General features: G+C 33.3%; 1 protein-coding gene across 3 annotated transcripts in view; it reads right to left on the bottom strand.

Moving 5' to 3' along the window:
* Nucleotides 1-15,891, bottom strand: part of fus (fusilli) — a 72,971-nt gene that overhangs the window by 25,599 nt on the left and 31,481 nt on the right. For all 3 annotated transcript variants that reach the window (XM_065359208.1, XM_065359210.1, XM_065359209.1), the window contains exons 3-4: nucleotides 14,470-14,628; nucleotides 1,897-2,125 (exon numbers count right to left, since the gene is read on the bottom strand). In XM_065359208.1, the coding sequence (XP_065215280.1) occupies nucleotides 1,897-2,125; nucleotides 14,470-14,628 (388 nt within the window). The remainder of the gene's footprint in view (nucleotides 1-1,896; nucleotides 2,126-14,469; nucleotides 14,629-15,891) is intronic.

Below are 15,891 nucleotides of genomic sequence, written 5' to 3'. Positions count from 1 at the left end.
GATCATCTTACCGAAGCTAAAAATATACCAATCGATTTGCAACTTCAGCTTTAGGCGACAGTTCAACAGCTGACGTATGCATTAGAGAAAAATACCTGCACTAAGCACGTACGAATGAACACTACAAAAATTTCGAATGGAACCCTATCAATAGTGAAAATACCTGAAAATGGAAACAGAATAAAATCACAAAAGATCAAAACAACAAAAATTTCAAGATACCTAACAATGACCACTTCCAGCTATTACGACATTAGTAATTCCAATCAAATCAAATTCCTTCTAGAGCAATACCGGTAAACATAGATAACTGATTTATCTCGATGTAAACTCGATTTAATACTTTTCAGTTTTCAGGCCAATATTTTGAGATACTAAAATTTAAAGTAGGTACTTCAACGAGAATTATTCTGAAAAAACTTCTAAGGTAGGTTGTGAGATTTCCATTGGGATCAAACTCAGAATAATACAATAATGTGGATTTTGTTCTACGGAAAACATTATGAAAAAATATTTACTATCAGAGAAATATTCAATCAATAATAATAAAATAAAATAATCGAGTTAATATTCTCCTATCAACGATTATCAACAAAATTTCAAATTACGTACTACTAACCTTGTAAATGGTCGAATATTTCAAAGTGTAATCCAACAATATTTACTTTAAAAAAACGCGAAACGTTCAGCTGGTTTCATTTAATACTGAAAAATCAAATTAAAAATTCCAAATCGATGTAAAAAAATCAAAAAAATCATCCACAACTACAACACTTGTGATTTTTAACACGTTACTATACCGAAACGCACTATGTCAGGCTTCAAGTGAATACTGTTTAGAAATTCCTGCACCACCAATCAACAGGTAAGGTTTACGCGCAGTGTTGCCAACGCGAAAAATTTAAACTTCTTTTTCGAGCTTTCAAAAAATGCAATGAGAGAAAACGTTCGTTGTTCGACGATCGTTCAAATAAATAATAAACATTTCAACGTAAGTACATAGAAGTACCTAGTATCTACCTACCTAATCTACGTATGCAATAAGCAAACATCTAAGCTCGATGCACTCAGGCATTGACATCAAAATGGTTAAAAATTTCTATATTCATTTTATGACCAACTCGGGTAGGTACATTATTTTCATTAAAAAAATGAATAATTTTTCTCTTCTACAAATAAAAACAGAAGAAGTTGGGTAAATTAAATTTGTAAATTATCGATAATTATTCAAAATGACGGTTAATTCAAACACTGTCTATACAGTTTTATGTTGAAGTTGTAGCTACATTGTAAAAACTGAAGTCATCGGAGTTCCGCAGGAAAAGGGGAAATGGGTACATACTTAAATGTGCAACTCCAGCAGTCAGTAAATGGAAAAACACTTGCGATCATTGTGAAATTATACATCGTTTATGAGCTGGTAAATGTATTCCATAGAGGTGAATTTTTATTCTTACTATATTACGCAATAAAACGAATACAACCACGTCATCATACAGCGATCGACAATTTACGAAGCGGAAAAATTATGACCTACAAAGAGGATTTTGAAAATTACACTGGCAGTTTCTGGCGTTTGTTTTCGTGGTTTAGTCATTAACGAGGTTAGTTTTTTGACGTGGAAAAAATTCAAGAAAGATGGGATAAAAATAAACGCAATAAACCCCATCATTTGATGGTAATTGGTAAAATAATAAATCATTAATGATGCAAAACGAGACATCCTTCCAAACTTCCAAAGGGAAACTAATCTAGGACACTGTCCATCGTCGTCAATTCGTCAGTCGTTACACTTGCGCACTATTAGCTAGAGGCCGGTCAGTTACCCATAAACTATCAATAACATACTAAAATATTAAACACAATAAAGTCTATAAAATAATTAGAAAAGGATACATTTAACCAAGTGAGTTATCGATGATAATTCTTGATCATTTGGTACATTGTAAAATGTACGAAAGTCTTTTCTAAGGTCATGAAAGACATTGTAATATTCTGGTAAGTCTATATTTTTTGAACTAGCTTCCGGATGCAAGCACTGTCGAAGTGGTAGTTGACCATCTGTGACTAATCGGAATAAAGGTGATGTAGGATCTATATTTAATGACTTTACGTATCCATCAAACTGAAAACAAAAAAAAAAACATCAAATTTACTTTTGTGCGAATTTGTAATTATATTCGAAATTAACTATACGACTAATCATAGGAATATAATATTTTTAAATTAGTGGAGCGAATTTAAATAAATTATGTACTGTAAATAACAAAATCATTGACAAAATTCGGTTAAATTGAAATTTCGTCCTGCAAAACCGCGAATAGGCAACTTTAAATGCATTCCAGTTATACAAATAGTATAATCTACGGTACAAGGCGCATCATGTTAATCCATATTCGCAACTAACTTGTCTCTTGAACGCAAATGATTAGGGTAACGAACGTATTATACCCATGAAGATGAACATGAGTACTTGTCCGATGACTTGCTCGAATGCTCGATACGAATTCGCGATTTCACGACTCAATTTTCGTTTTAGAAAAATAAATTATTCTCCTCACGAAACGATGAACAATGACGTAATAAGTGATTACTTCGTTACGAAATGTGCAGTTACAGTTATTGCATCGTATCTATGATAAGTCCATCTCGAGCGAATTACACAAATGCAAAGAATTAAAAAATCCAATATACCCACATATGTAAGTAACCTATGTATATACATTGTGAATGTACATATTCATACCATATCCAAAAAATGTAAGAGGTTAGAGCAGTTAAGAACGGTTAAACTTCCTTAGCTTTTTAATAAAAAGCTTTTAAAAACTCATATCTGCCGGCAATCTAAATGATTTTTTGCACATTCTTGCACCACAATCGATCATGAAATCAATAATATTCTTCATTATTATCTCCTATTCTGATAAGGAAACCACTTCAGAAGTTCAGACGTCTGACTGCAATGTCGCCTATTAAAATAATTAAAATAGGTAGGTGACATTGATTTTTTCAAGAATTCAATTATTGAATTCTTAGAAAAATCACCCTTCTTAAATTTCCGCATCCGAAATATCAATAGAATAAATTGATATCGTAAATTTTGCCCATAATGCTTCTTAAATAATTTTTTTTAAAAAAGTTCGAATTTTTCAAAATAAATAAGTAATTCAAAAAATATAAAAAAAATGCTTTCTTTGATTTTTGATTTAAAAATTCAAAAATTCTGCGCTCACGTGAACTATTGACAAAAAAATCGGCGTTTAAAATTGTAAATTGTGTTCTGGTTCTCCTAAATTAAATCCATATCATGAAAAGTCTTCGGTAAAATTTAAATTTCTTTGCAATTAATAATATTTCATTGAATGCTCTAATCGACTGAAAATGAAATTCCTCGAAACAAGATGATTAAGGAGGTAGCTTGTTACATATAAACAAAAAATAATGCCTGCCACTCCACCCTACTCCTCCTTCCCACTAAGATGCGTTTCCTAGGCTGTATTAAGAGTATCTAATTCATCTTAGAAGAAACATAGAATTTATAAAGAGCCTTTTTCAAATAAATCCTATAATTTTACCTAAAAACCAATCAACATTTTAATCTTTTTTTGGTCAAAGTTTAACAAAAAATTTGTTTGGAAATTAAAAATCACAATTCGAGTAATTCATCGTTTTAGAATTCGATTTTGAATTTTCTGAGCTTAATTTATGAAAAAATTAGGTACCAAAATACTTACACAGGGAGAACTCTAAAAAAAAAAACCGTTTCAACGAGTTTCTGGTTTGGAAGCAATTTGTTGAAACGTTTGAAAAATGATAATACGAATTATCGCGAATGATTTAATGACCTTTTTTTCTGAATTGTAGACTTTGAAAAACTAGAGTAACACGAATTGCTATTGATTTATGGGTTTATGACTCGCTGTTGAAATGTAATGGAAATATTAGAAAGGCACTATCAATCATGACTTATTGGATTATCCAGGATGATTTATTGACATTTTGTCGAAATAGTAGAGAAATGATAGAAAAGATTATCAAGTACGATACGCATGACTTAAAAGTTTGAATCCAACCCCCAAAAACACGAGACAGCAATGGGATGATTTGATGCAATTTTCTGATAAGATCAAGCCATTGAAAATTTCCATTCTAAAAAAAACAACTGATTTGAAATACTCAACTTGAATAATAATTTTTTATGAGTTCATTTTTTATGGTAGGAATGTCATTTGCTCTGGCTCTATTTTACTCTGGGATGTTGAATGTAAATATTATAGATGTGTTCTTTTTTTTTTTGCAGATTTTGGAAGATTGTCTAGAATCTGGATTTCTTTTTTTTCAACACTTTTTGGATTCCATTTATCATCACCAACTTTCAAAACCTGAAAAGTCGTCTTTTTTTAAAGAGCAGATTCTCGTCAATTCTAACTCTGCCAAAATTCGCAAAAAAGAACGCATTTACTTCTCTGACTTTGCGTTTTATGAACATTTGGCTAATGAAAAATAGTCACTGATTCAGCAGTCTGAAACTGATAATCAAAAACAAACAAAAACAAAGCTTACTCCACGCCTTTTTTTGACAACCCAGACACTAAAATTGAAACTAAGAAAGGTTATTTAAAATTATTCTTTTTTTTTTTTGTAGTTGTAAAAAAATACCTACTGTTGAAATCAACAGAACAGAGTTCCTGTAAAGAAGTAGTATAGGATGGAAACAATCAATACAATGAAGAAACACCTATGGGACCAACAACCAGATTTTATTCCATTTTCTTAATTCAATTTTGATCCTTCATCTGTTCATCTCAAGTTTTTTTGCTGTTCATTTCATAAATAAAAATACATATCATTCAAACATTTTCGGAAAAGTCTACAGGAATATTTTTTGTAAAAGGCAAAAACAGGAAAGAAAGAGAAAATTATGAACAGTCCCAGATGAGACATCACACTATTTTTGATTTAAAACAAATCGACGACGAGAGAGCTCAATCGTTCCATATCCCAGATTTTCAACCAAATTAAGGTATTTTTTGGTAAAATCATCAAGAAGGAATACTTTCAAGTCCTAGGTAGTATACCAAAACTATATTATGACTACATGTCGAAAAAATACCAATAAGCGAACTCGGCGTAGATTTATCATTACAAATACGAAATCGTCACAGGCAAATGCAGTAAACGTCTAAAATTCACGTAATTAGACTCGATATAGGTACGTACATATTTAACAATAATATATGTACAATGTTGTTCGAAGCTGTTTAGAAGCATTCTGTTAACACTATGAGCAAGTGGAATGAACCGAATGAACTCGTCTTAAGGCACGACGCAACAAGATTTTAATAACCTCGTCTTAAGAGATTACCTTGCCGGCAATTTACAATAATTCACTCTCCCATGCTCCATGGTACCTATTTGTACATGCGATGCAACTGTAACGACGCCATTTGCACCATAGACATTGTTGTCTGTACAGTGCATCTTGCCCAGGTTCACAACTTACGAGCTAATTATAAGTATTATTTATCAATATGTAGAAAAAACATACGGTTATAGAGAAGAAAGTGACCATATGTAGGTATGCCTTACCCTACCTGGGATAAATTTTTCAAGTATACATGATTATTTAATCGCGGACAAGATGAGCGAAGACCACCAATCAATCAAGCAGAAAGGGAAAGCAACAAAACCTGATAAATGTAAAGTACCAATGCGTAATTCTATCTTTTATTCTTTTGTCAGTACTACCTATTATTAGTTTTAGTATAAGTAATCAGCTTCAGATGTGCAAAAAATCAGTAATCACTAGCCCACTTGAACTCTTCTCGTTAAAATTTCCATGAGCTAATCTACATAATTATTATAGAGGTCTCAAGGTAATATTTCTTCGATTATTCTCAAAATTAAGGACAAATTTTAAATTATCTCGTAGAGTATCCTCATTATTCGACTATTGGTCGTTTTTAGGTACATCGAGACTCGAGTCGTCGGCGGGCTCGCAGTTCAAACTGCACAAACAGTCAACAAGCTTAAATTCAATCTTCACAAGCATTCAACCAACAACATCACAGAGCCACAGTGAATTGGAAAGAGCCAAAGAGGAAAAAAATACATAAAAGAAAATCGCTGAACGTTGTATTCAACGCGAGTCACTGACATCATCTTCACTACCGTGACAGCAATCGCGCTACCACTGCTACCATTATTCTTCCTCTTCGTCATCGGCCAGTTATGGTTGCTGGTGTTATTTGGAAGCGCGACGAGAAGTGTAACTGAAAATCCCATTACACAGAAGGCAGCAAAGAAACAAGAATTACAACTTAACATCCGGTCTGGAGGAAAGGTACGAAACCAGATTATATTACGAGAACCGTATTCAATGAAAATATTCTAAAATAATATTCCCCTAAGCGAGTTCCAGCCATACCAAAACATACGAATTGTGGTGGATCGCTAACTAATTAAATAACAATTACGCCGAGGATTGCTGTTTTGAATATTTTTCGACCTTTAAAATATTGACATACATTTTTCACGCTTCGATTATGTCCAAAGTAGGTACAATATACAATCATCTTAAATAGGCATTTTCCTATCCAAAATTGATAGTGGATATGGATAAGTACCCATCAAGGGTCCTATCAGTTCAAAAGCTGACATGCTCAAGAGGGTAATAAAGGTTGGGATTTTCAGCTTTGAGACTACATATAAAGCCACCAATTAAGACCATATATTCAATCCCCCAGATGTACTCGTAATTTGATCCAAAAATCGATTTCATTCACACATTTTAGATCACATCGATTCGATTTCGAATTTATGGGTATTTTTTGGATCAAATCAAATCTTATGATCAGGTAATAATAATTAGGTAAATGATCGCATTGCGATGAGATATAAAACTGTACGACGTACGTATTATTATACAACAACACGATAATCATTGGATTAAATTTTTCGATTTTTTCTTCGGCCAGTTGATAAGCTCGGATTTTATTAATGAAAATTTAGACTTTTCGATTAATTTTCTTTATCAAATGGGACACACATGTCCTAAATAAAATACTTGCGCGTATCAAGTTGCGATGATTCACAACCACAGAGATACATATAAAATTTTACATTTGCATTACGTATGTACGTCTATGTAGATGTGCCCATGCATACCTCTGCCTAGATATAATAAATCCACCATTGGTAGTAGATACACGTCGCGTCATAAACACATGTTGCTTTTACGCGAATCACCTGTTTTCATATTATTGCAGGTAATTCAGACCATCAAAATTTATCGTAAAAAATCGACGAAAATGATTTTTATCGAATTTTTTTCTATACCATCGTCGGTTTACTTCACTGGTCGGGAATTCCACCTATCCAACTCGACTGCAAAAATTGATGATATTTTTTCAAGCACTGAAATAATAGAATATTGTGTCTGAAGTAGCCCACAAGAAAGGTTTTATAAAAAAATGCTTTCGATCTATAAAGGTCCAGGAAAAAAAAACCAAATTTTTCGGTAGCAGGATATCTAACGGAATTTTTCAGGTGAAAATCACTACCGTCAAAAAACATTTCCAGAGAATTTTTACCCTCCCCCTCCCCCTCCCTTCAACAATTTCTTTCAACTTTTTTGTATCATTCAGAGAACGTTACCTTTGAATCAGATGTGAGGCTTTTCAATCTAAAAGCAATCACGAACGCCGAATGAAGCGACGACAAAAGCTTCCCAAAATTTACCCAACAAATCCAAGAAATAAATAACTCATATTTTTTTCACGTCAGAAGTTGTTTCTGTTTTATATAATAGTAGATTTCAATTTCGAATAAAAAAGAAAATTGACCCCAGCGAAGCGAAAGAGAAAATTTTTGAAAATTCAGAAATCAAAAACTTGAATAGCGTTATTTTGTACCTGCGAGAAGTAGATTTTGCTAGTTGTAAAGGTATACGTGGTTTCTAACTTGCCGTCCAAGGTACGACAAGTTAGAATGTGGTACGACTTTCCCACCCTTCCTAGCCGAAGCTTAGCAAGGTACCTTTAACTAATATATTATCAAGAAAGAACAATTAATTCAATTCCATTGTTTATTGAACTAATCGAGAATAAATACAAGATAATATTTCTATGCCGTAATACGACCCGTTACAACTGTGTACAAAGATAAATCGTTGCACTTCTGCATGAGATGCGACCAAGACCAAGATAAAATTAATAGTGAGGCCACTCACGTCGAGATGTTCTATGTTCACAGCACATACGGAACACGACCCTGAAGAATCATGCAATATTCGTTCTTTTTGTTCGAACAAGTGATTCGGCTGATCGGCTCGTAATGTTTACTTTAGTTTTCATATTATCAATCATTTATCAAAACAATTTTCTATTGAATGAAGGTAATGAAGTAATTTATGAATTTTATTTTATTTAAAGGAAGAATAAATAAACACAACTTCTTTCTTTGTACCTAATACCCGAAGAATTAACAACCAAGTATGTGTTTGTTTATCATCTCTCACCCAAGTGCTCGTAATCACCCAGTTACGATTACAACAACCCTAATAAGTAAGTAATGACTAAACCAGAAAGCATCGTGAAACAAGTTCGTTTCAGAGATGCCGAAATGACAAACAGTATTTCAAAGATGTCCAAAGCTATTTACTCATCTAAAAAAATGATCGCAAACCACATCGCAAAATTCACCTTCCATTTCACAAAACAGAGTCAGTACGAAGATCAAGTTGCTCTTCATTTCTTCAGTCAAAAGTTGATAGATACCTAATTGGGCAGCTGACAAATAATCTGCAAATATGTTTTATCCTTTTATCGTCCTTATGACACATGAAATGATTTTCTGTTGTGTTATCACTTATCAGACCAGAGATCACATGGCAAATATTTGATGTTTCTGATTCTGACTTTTGGAAAATTGAAAACACGAAATCAATTGTCAAATCATCAATACCAATCAATACATTCTGTTTCGATGATTTATTAATTATTTACACTAATTCGCTGAATCGCTAAGTACCTAAACTAAAATGTTACTAAAATAAAATGGGAAAACGTCGAAAACGATAACGTTAAACGTTCAGATCGAACGTTCAGTGATCGAACATTTGAATCACCCGTTCGTTCGTCTATGTTCCGTATGTGCTGTGAACATAGCACATCTCACAGACGTCCGTCTCGTTCGTCCTGCACTCTGTCCGAACTAGTCCGTCCAGAGCGCGCTGCTACGCAGTGCAGCCTCGACTACAGGGCATAAAGTTCCCTGCTATGGCGAGTACTTTGGGTCCTCGAATACCCTCTACATAGTCCTTGTTGAGGACCTACATCTTCCCTCCAGGGATACCTCCGGAGCGAAAAAATTTCGTAGGTGACTTCCAACTCAAAATGAAAATCTACGATGAATTTGCATGGTTAAAGTAATTAAATTTCTTGGATATAACTAATTATTGATATGAATTAAATCATCTACCTATAAACCTATAATCTATTTCTCCTTATCTCAATCAACTAAACCAGTGAATACAGTTTTAGATATACGCAATCATGAGAATTTTCAGCTATAGTCAGTGCAGAAAATCGACATTTTCCACCCGTAAAAATTCATAGATTTAAGCCGACTTACAAGCGGAAACTCTTTTTTCTTGGGTCTTTGTTGGGCTGTGATGAGGAAGATGTAACTGAGGGAACATTTCTCTAATCGCAGTCGTACAGGCAATCTTATTTAAAATGTTCATTTTCATATTAAAAAAAAAGGAACGAGGATTATAATTTTTGAAAACTTGTCCACGAATTTCCTGATTGTTGGTCTAATTCTACGTTCAATCCGAAAATTCGCCTTCAAACATCGTATCCAACCTACTCATTAAGCAACAATGATGGTTTCATTTTCAAATTTGTAATTTAATAAATACATAATTTTTTCAGTAGTACATTTTTTGTAGGTGTGGTAGAACGAGGAATGGATTGTGCAACGGAGATGATAAAAAAAACATCTGATATGTAGGTAATTTTCGTTTTGGAAAAAACAAATAACAAGTAGGTACAGCATAGGAACCTATAAAGTACATAATCAAGTACCTCTTCCCTTTTCATGCATATTGCACCTGGATAGGTATAAATATAATACAGAGGAGGAAGAATATGGATTTAAAAGTTGAGAGAAAAACCACAGGCAAGTACAGAAAAAAATTGCCATTGAAAAACTTCTTCTTATAAAATCTGATATCCGGTATTCGAATAAAAAATACACCAATACTTTACCTACCTACGAATTTACGTCAGAGATGAAAAAATTCTTACGAGATAACATGAACGACAACAGAAAGGAAGGCAAACACACAATAATGTGGACCAATGATATGAAAGTAATATGAATCTGATTTTGATTGGTCGACATCATAGTTAATCAAATTAACGTAAGTAAGTAAGTAGGTAGGTAGAAGTACTGTACAGATAAGAGCCAGTGTATATTCAGATGGACATTACGCCCGTCTGGCACATCATCGTTCCCAATGTGTTAACATGGTACTGGTACCGCAGCAACGCCTCTCTTTGGAATCGTATTTGTAATATTATAAAGAAAAAACACGTACTGTAAATAAAATACAAATACAAACCGAGTATTATAATTTATGGAATAAGTCATCTCATCGTCGCACATCGGGTACTATAATACTTTGAAATTTCGCATAATACGAATATTTCGAATGTTGAATACTAATGATCACTTTCGTCTGGAATTTTCAAATCGACTTGAGACTTGGTCGTACCGAGGTCAAACTTGAGCCACATTCTCATCGTGTGGTAAATATACTCTACAACTATAACGTTGACGTAAATTCCGCGTTTCAAGTAAATAAATAAAAAAAAAAATTAAATAAATATATACACAGAAAAACCACACTCGGACTAATTCGCCCCATAATCTCTATACGCCATCATCCATGGTCACATACACTTCGAGAAAAACCATGTGAGACGTATATAAATCCGTGGGAACGGGTATTTGAGTCCTTAAAAATTTTCAAATTACTTTACAGTTGATGTGCATACAAAATTCGTACACCTAGGTACGAGTATATTAGTTTCCTTTGTTTTGCGCAAGTTTTGGTTTTGAAAAATTAAAATTCAATCTAGCGAGTGCCGCGGGGTAGGGTAAAATCAAATGATTTTCCAAACCACTTCATCTACACAATTTTGGCCGAAAAATCCCAAAAAAGTCACTAGATAATCACTTTTACCATTTTTCAATCATCAAACAAAAATTTTAAAAATTTCAGTGACTTTTAGCAGCATCTCTCAAAACAAAAAGTACTATTTGACCAGATTTTTCAATTTTTTCCACAAAAAACGAAAAAAATTCGTCGACAATCTTTTAAAATGTAGAAAACTAAAATTAGCATACACAGTTGGAAAAAATCACGAGGTAAGTGAATTTTGAAAATTAGGTAAGAAATAAGCTTAAGGTAATTTTCAAAAAAGACAAAAATAACAAAATTGAAAAAAAAATGATTTTCAGACATACTAAGTAGTTTTTTATACGAATTGAAGAACGTTTGGATGAAAAAATTGCCAAAAACTAACCAAGTTGCTAAAATTAATCTCCATCTAATGCTTGGTTTTCCCTCAACTTATAGGCATGTAATTTGCTTCTTCAACAGTTCGATATCGAACCGGTTTCATTCTATGCATTAGATGATGAATAATCATTTTTAAAATGTTTGTAACGCTGCAGTTTCTAAAAAAATAATAGTTATGTATTTTTAATTATTTCCATCGAATCGATCATTTATTTTCATACCTACGAAATATATTCGCTTAAAATTGTTTTCTTTAATAATAGGAATAAGTATGGATATTTTAATAGGAAATGATATTGCATTTCAGTACGATATCAATGCAACAGCGTTGCCATACCAGCAATTTTCAAATGGTCATTGGCCGGTTTCCTGTTCCACGTTCAATTTTATGAATTTGATGGCGCTAACGAACAGCGTTGCCAGCTCTCTGTTTTTTTAAACAACGATAGTTCAAAGAGAAAATATTTATGCAAAATATCATTCGTATAAGAAGATGAGGGGAATGGAAATTATTTTCGGAAAATTTTTGGGGTATTACCCTCGTTTTCATTAAACACACCTTGGAGCAAAAATCACTCCAATTATGGACAAATTTAAGCATGCATCTCTACTCAAATTCCCTCTCTTTTCTCGTCAAGAGTTCAGCTCAATAAAAAATGAAGGACCGTGGTACCCTTTATTAGGACACGAAAACAAAATTATTTTGATAAGTAGAATATGAGATTTCAATATTTTTAATCTTATCTGAACCACCCTGTAGTACATTCAAAAAAAAAATGAGTAAAAATCTGCGATTTCAAATTAGACTTTCTGTAAAAAATAAGATTCCTCCTGCCTTGTCCTTTCCCCTTCCTCTATCATAGATCTTAATCGGGTAAAATATCTAAAATTGAAGTTGATTCTAATCCATCCTCTTTCCGAATCAGAAGTGACCACTTCTAAGCAGATCTGGAGCATCCAGGATGAGTCTACTTTTCTCTAGCATACTGGAATTTCTCTAAGACAGCAATTTTACAACAACACAAAACTGAAAACTAATACCAGCAACGACACCCCTTGTTCTTATTCGAGAAAACAAGGAAGAATTATTTCAGGAAGACAATCGACTTGCAACCCATTCTTAAGATCAGCAAATCTTTTAAAAATAGGTAGGTATGCCAAATCGATGCACATTTTGTACTCAACTTCCGCCTCATTGCAATAAAAAAAAAAAAAAAGGTACAACGAACCAACATGGGAATTGAGTTGGAAAACTCGTTAGAAAGATAAGTCGTTTCCAAAATACACTGCATAAGGAACATTTAGAGCGCTGGGTGATGACAGCGGCAGCTTACAAGATATTACTATGCTTTAATAAGCGTACCAAACTGTCATACAGCTTTAAAAATTGTCACAGTTTAATGCACAACAAGCAAATAGCTAATTTTCGCCGGCATTGCAATTAAATTATCATATATACGAATAAGAATAATCTTTGGAATAATCTGTGATGTATCCTGTCATTAGTGTAGAGGAACTGGAAAATTCAGTCAATATGCAATACAACCATTGAAATTGGATAAGTACACGAGGACATACACATTCGTGCCAAGGATTTCTGGTTATAATTTTTATTTTTCAAAAAAAAAAATTCATTCTTTAAAACAACACAACGAAATTAGAGACCATTAAAAAGTATACATAGCTAACCATTACTCAGCAGCGGCGTTTCTAGTTTTAGAAGAACGCAATTGTTGGTTCGCTTAATTATAAGTAGTAGGTACATAGACATACTTGTTCTACGTAATATGCTTACGAGAGCAATAAATGTTATTTTCTTTGGCGCGTTTGCGCGACCTGGAAATGGAAAACACGATTTTTCAAATGCGTGCACCGACCAGCACTTCGTATACGTCAGTATTTCAAACACCTTAAAAGGCGACGTGAAAAAAAGGCAAATTAAGTATAACACTCGAACTCGGTATTTACCTCTCTCAAACGCTTCCATCCTATAAGCAGGTAATTCACCATAGTCATCGTATTTACATACCCTATACCGAAGCCCTATAAACGCCTTCATCCATCAGTACACGAGACGTCTTGAGCTTATTTCATTGGTCGTAACACTTCTCAAATTCGAAATTTCAACAATAATTCATCCGAATAGTCGCGTCGCGTCGGAAAATTTGTCATCATAAGTAGATATAATTACCAATATTGCGAAAATTAATGATCCAACTGTTGGCAATCGCTTTCACAAATGTTACTTTCGCCAAATCGTCCAATTTTCAAACTCGTATAGGTACGCGTAATTATAATTTTAAAATAATAAAAAAAATCGATCAGCCTCGTAAATAATCGTCATTGTCGTAAAAAAAAAGAGTAAAATAAAAACAACTCAGACAGACTGGAGACTCGACGAATTTAAATTTTAAACCGGTAAGTACGAGTAAAATACCTACACTGCCTAATTAAAAGATTGATTGCAAATTTCAAACTTGGGTTGTATAACCAGATTTTGAAATTCGTGTGTTTTATCATCGCAGACGCTTGTCTACCTGCGTCAAAGAAAATGCCAGGTACAAACAATTTCGAGTACATACGTGTGTAATTTTTGTACTTAGGTCACTTTTCCCCCCTACCCTAAGAGACCATCGTGTATATGCATGTGCATAATACCTACGTTGATGAAAAAATATTTGTAAAATTTCAAAATAAATTCAAAGCCGACGTTGAAATCGCGAATTCATTCTGTGATGTACGAGCATTTACGACCAATCGAGGAAAAATATGATGAAAACTCGCCGTCGTCGCCGTAGCTGTGTTAATTGAATACTCGCGAGCATCGATTTAATTAATCCTTTTAATAAATTATATTCCATTAGATCGTGTTTAATTACCTGTTTAATGGCGGTCTCCAAAGGTACGCCTGCATTTTTAACAAGATCATCAGTGAGGCTCGTTTCCGTCGTGATTTGTTCGGATAAAATACTTTCATCGTTATTATCTTTGGTATCGACTTTTGTAGGTTTCACTATGTATTGCTGTAGGCCCACAATCTGCAAAAATTGAAAAATTGCAAAACGTTATTTCAACAAAAAACACCGTCATAGCTAAAGATACACGTGGTAATAAAATACGCATTTAATGAAGGCGGAAAAGGAAAAAGTTTATTCTACTCGTACCTATACATATAAAAGAAAAGTATTTCGAGTCATTAGGATGATCCAGGAAATACACATGAGTGGTTTATCATATATGTACGAGAAAGGTTCCAATAAAAAAATCGTTTAATAAGGTCGAGCTTCTCAATTTTTGCCAAAAAAGTTTCACAAAACAAAATTTAGAGGAAAAAACTATAGTCTGAGGCAAGTCTGGGCAACGAGTGGAGCATAATTCTCTACACAGAGTGTCCGGTGAGTGAATGGTAATACTTCCGCTTTGGATACAACCAGGTACCAATAAGAAAAAATGTCATGTGAAGGTGTTGCATATCTTCAAAATTGAAGGGATAAAATATGTTTTCAAAATCTGAGAGCCAAAATCCAATTTCAACCATGGGGATTAGCAGTATGTAGAATGTACTTCGAAAAATGAACAAAATTATCTACATATCATGACTTTTTGTCTAACTTGCAAATTGAAGGGGATATGGAATGATTTTCAATTTCAAAAAATCGCGAAGGAAAAAATGATTGCGGAAATGAATTAGTTCATATGTTGAAAAAATGAAAATGAAAAATATTGTTGGAAAAGAGGAGATGTCACGATCTTTTCCCCGTAAAAATGACTGAATTTGAAAATATTCTGGTCAGAAATTAAAAATTTCACAAAAATTTTAACAGGATTTGATTCTATCCATTTTTGGGCGGACAGGGGCGGCTGAAAATTTGATTGAGGACTGAATAGATTTCTCAAGTATAGTTTCATCAATGCTTATAAGATTTTCATAAATGTTTTTTTTTGCTCAATTATAGCTTTTTTAACCTTTTTTCTGAGCGTGCACCCACTGAAATAAAATTCTGAAAAAAATTAATTTACCAAATCTTCCTCACAGGTAAGAAAGATATCCTAATTTTGAGTCAAATATTTAAAAAGAAAAATTGGCGGGGAGTAGTTACACATTTTTCACGAAAGGCCCAATTATACATTTCGACACAGGGCTAGATTTTGATAAAAATTGATCAAGCAAACTTGGAGAAAAAAATCTGACAAAAAAGGTATCCGAACTATAAGAGAAAATTTTCTGTTCCAAATAAAGCCAGATCGAAAGGAAAGAGCACACAAAACTACCCCACAGCATAATTACAGGTACTCGGTTT

This window comes from Planococcus citri, chromosome 3 (genome assembly GCF_950023065.1).
Source record: "Planococcus citri chromosome 3, ihPlaCitr1.1, whole genome shotgun sequence".
NCBI lineage: Eukaryota > Metazoa > Arthropoda > Insecta > Hemiptera > Pseudococcidae > Planococcus > Planococcus citri.
The sequence above is the reverse complement of the archived record's forward strand: the minus strand, read 5'-3'. Positions and strand labels throughout refer to the sequence as shown.